General features: G+C 50.2%; 1 protein-coding gene across 1 annotated transcript; it reads left to right on the top strand.

The window, feature by feature from the left end:
• The first annotated feature begins 226 nt into the window (after nucleotides 1–226).
• Nucleotides 227–2,272, top strand: LOC125514293 (pentatricopeptide repeat-containing protein At3g62470, mitochondrial-like). Its single transcript, XM_048679607.2, has one exon. The coding sequence runs from the start codon at nucleotides 266–268 to the stop codon at nucleotides 2,195–2,197; it is 1,932 nt and encodes a 643-aa protein (XP_048535564.2). The 5' UTR covers nucleotides 227–265; the 3' UTR covers nucleotides 2,198–2,272.
• Nucleotides 2,273–3,108: the final 836 nt, after the last annotated feature.

Below are 3,108 nucleotides of genomic sequence, written 5' to 3' on the forward strand. Positions count from 1 at the left end.
TAATAAGCATCCTAAAGGATATCATTGGTGTTTAAACACTAGATGTGCATGCACGGGCACTGACCTAGTTTTTTTTAGAAAACTTCTACTATGACTGGTGCTATTTAATCAATGAAGAGCCGTATTTGACTAAAAAAAAAACTACCACCATAAAACCGAAATGGGCCAACTCTACTAAGACGCAGAATGGTTTTTAACGGACCCAGCCCAGTGGAGACGACAACAAAACCATACTACCACGGTCCTGCTAACCCAACATTATTCCATGGCCGTCAAGCCCAAACCCGCAACCTCCGCTTGCCTCGCCGCCGCCGTCCATGGAGACCTCCAAATCGCCGGCGCGGCCCTTCTCGCCGCCGCGGGAGCCCTCCGCGGCGACGGTGCTGCTGTGCCCTTGCCTGGTGCTCCTCATCCTCGCCCTCATCACCACATCCATCGCCCTCACGGTCCACTTCCGCCTCTATTGCCACTCCCCTGTCGGCCACCTCATCTCCCCCCACCGCTGCCCGCGCCACATCTGACCTGCGGCGCAAGCAACCTCCGGGGCGAGGGTGCGGGCGCGGGCCTGCTACCCAGTCGTGCGCTACCTCTACTTTCAGCGAGATCCCGTTTCCTCCCCGCCTCGTCGCCGGCATGGGGGACCGACGCGCCGTTCCGACTCGCTGGGTCAAGATGCCTCTCGACCTCCTCGTCCTCCGCCTCGGAAGACGACGACGAGGGGGTCTCGCCGCCGCAGGTGCCGTCGAGCCACCCGGAGCACGTGGGCCGCTTGTGCGCCGCCATCGCGGACGTCATCACCGCTGGCGCCGACGCGAACCTGGAAGCAGCGCTCTCCGCTCTGTCGCTGCCGCTCTCCGAGGTGCTCGTGATTGCTGTCCTCGACCGATTCAATCACGCACACAAGCCATCACGCCGCTTCTTCCAGTGGGCCGCCGCATCTGGGGGGTTCGCACACACACCCGTCACCTACTGCAAGATGCTGCACATCCTTGGCAAGGCGAGGCAGTTCGAGACGATGGTTGCACTAGTCCATGAAATGGGGAAGGCAGGCGCCCTTTGCATGGACGCCTTCAAGATTTCCATCAAGTCGTTCGCCGCCGCTGGTGAGATCAAGAATGCAGTTGGTGTGTTCGAGATGATGAGGGTGCACGGCTTTGATGATGGGGTGGAGTCGTTCAATTGCTTGCTATTCGCTTTGGCCCATGGGGCGCTGGGGAAGGAGGCAGCTCAGGTGTTCAGCAGAATGCATGACCGGTACACTCCGGACTTGCGCTCATACACAGCCATGTTGATGGCATGGTGCAATGGAAAGAACCTGGTGGAGGCTGGGCGGGTTTGGAATGAGATGCTGGAGAAGGGGATGAAGCCAGACGTTGTCGTGCACAACACAATGATTGAGGGGTTGCTTCGTGGGCAGAGGCGGCCTGAGGCTGTGAAGATGTTTGAGCTGATGAAGGCAAAGGGGCCTCCCCCAAATGTGTGGACTTACACAATGTTGATTCGAGACCATTGTAAGCGGGGAAAGATGGACATGGCAATGCGGTGCTTTGAGGAGATGCAGAAGGGTGGGTGCCAGCCGGATGTTGCTACCTATACGTGCTTGCTTGTGGGATATGGGAATGCAAGGCGAATGGATAGAGTGACTGCGATGTTGGAAGAAATGGCACAGAAGGGGTGCCCCCCTGATGGCCGAACGTACAATGCACTGATTAAGCTGCTCAAGAACAGGAATATGCCAGATGATGCAGTAAGGATATACAAAAAGATGATAAATAAGGGGCTTGAACCCACTGTCCATACGTACAACATGATGATGAAGTCGTATTTCCTTGGCGGGAGGAACTATGCAATGGGTTGCTCAGTGTGGGATGAGATGCATCGGAAGGGGATTTGTCCTGATGTGAACTCATACACTGTGTTTATTAATGGTCACATACGACATGGCAGACCTGAGGAAGCATGTAAATTTATCGAAGAGATGATCCAGAAAGGGATGAAGGCTCCACAAATAGACTACAACAAATTTGCTGCAGACTTCTCCAAGGCTGGGAAGCCGGACATATTGTTTGAATTAGCTCAGAAGGTGAAGTTTACAGGGAAATCTGATGAATCTAATGTGTTCCATCAGTGGGGAGAGAGAATGAGAAGTCGGGTCAAGCAGACTGTCCCTAATCAGACTAGGAGCAGGACGTTGTAAGATTAAGATGTTTGTAATGGTGTTTGGAATTTTAGAATGTGCTCCTGCTATTTATGAAAGAGGTGCTGTAGTTTCTCTGATGTTGTATAGTACTCCCTCCGTCCGGAAATACTTGTCCTAGAAATGGTCCATTTCTAGGACAAGTATTTCCGGACGGAGGGAGTAATACTTTATTGAAGATTATGTCTCCTGTTTGTTAGACCCAAAATATGCACCAAGTCATGATTAAGTTCTAGTTTCTGTGAAACTCAGGTGTACTGCACATCAAAGCATCACTCTGCAATTGTTTTGTAGGTACTGTAGTGGCCTAGTATGCACCTTCCATTGGATCAATCATATCTTTCTATCTTGCAGTGGCTCGACCACATCTTCCAATTTAATGATCTTAGATGCTTATGGTTGTGCTTGTTAAGCAGTATTAGTATTTAGACTAATACGGACCCCTAGATCGATACTGATACTCCTTAACAGTGTGATGCTGATATGTAGGCTTAGACATTGGAACCAGCTGGAACTTAAGGGCTACGTGCACCTGCTTGATGTCACCTAGCAATTTACACCCTTTTGAGTTTGAAGATAACAAAATTCATCAAACAAGTTGACTTTGTCGTTTTGGGTGCACGTTCATTGCATATTCTGTAGAGAAATATATAACCAAATTATATGTAGCTTGATGGATACCTATGCATGCATGCTTGTAGCCTTGTAGAAAGTTAGAAATAATGCATGCTTAAGGTGTCATCATGGTGTTTGATGGAAGTTCTTTGTCGATGCTATCCTGTAGCGAAATATGAGCCACTGTGACAAAAATTATTGCCACATGGTCCATACACTGCTCATATTTATTGAGTCCACTCTAATACAGTGATTCGAGTCCCAGTATTACTCCTGTGAGTATGATTTTGTCTAGT

The sequence above is a fragment of the Triticum urartu genome, chromosome 1A (genome assembly GCF_056163025.1).
Source record: "Triticum urartu cultivar PI428250 chromosome 1A, HENAU_Tu73, whole genome shotgun sequence".
NCBI classification, from domain to species: domain Eukaryota; kingdom Viridiplantae; phylum Streptophyta; class Magnoliopsida; order Poales; family Poaceae; genus Triticum; species Triticum urartu.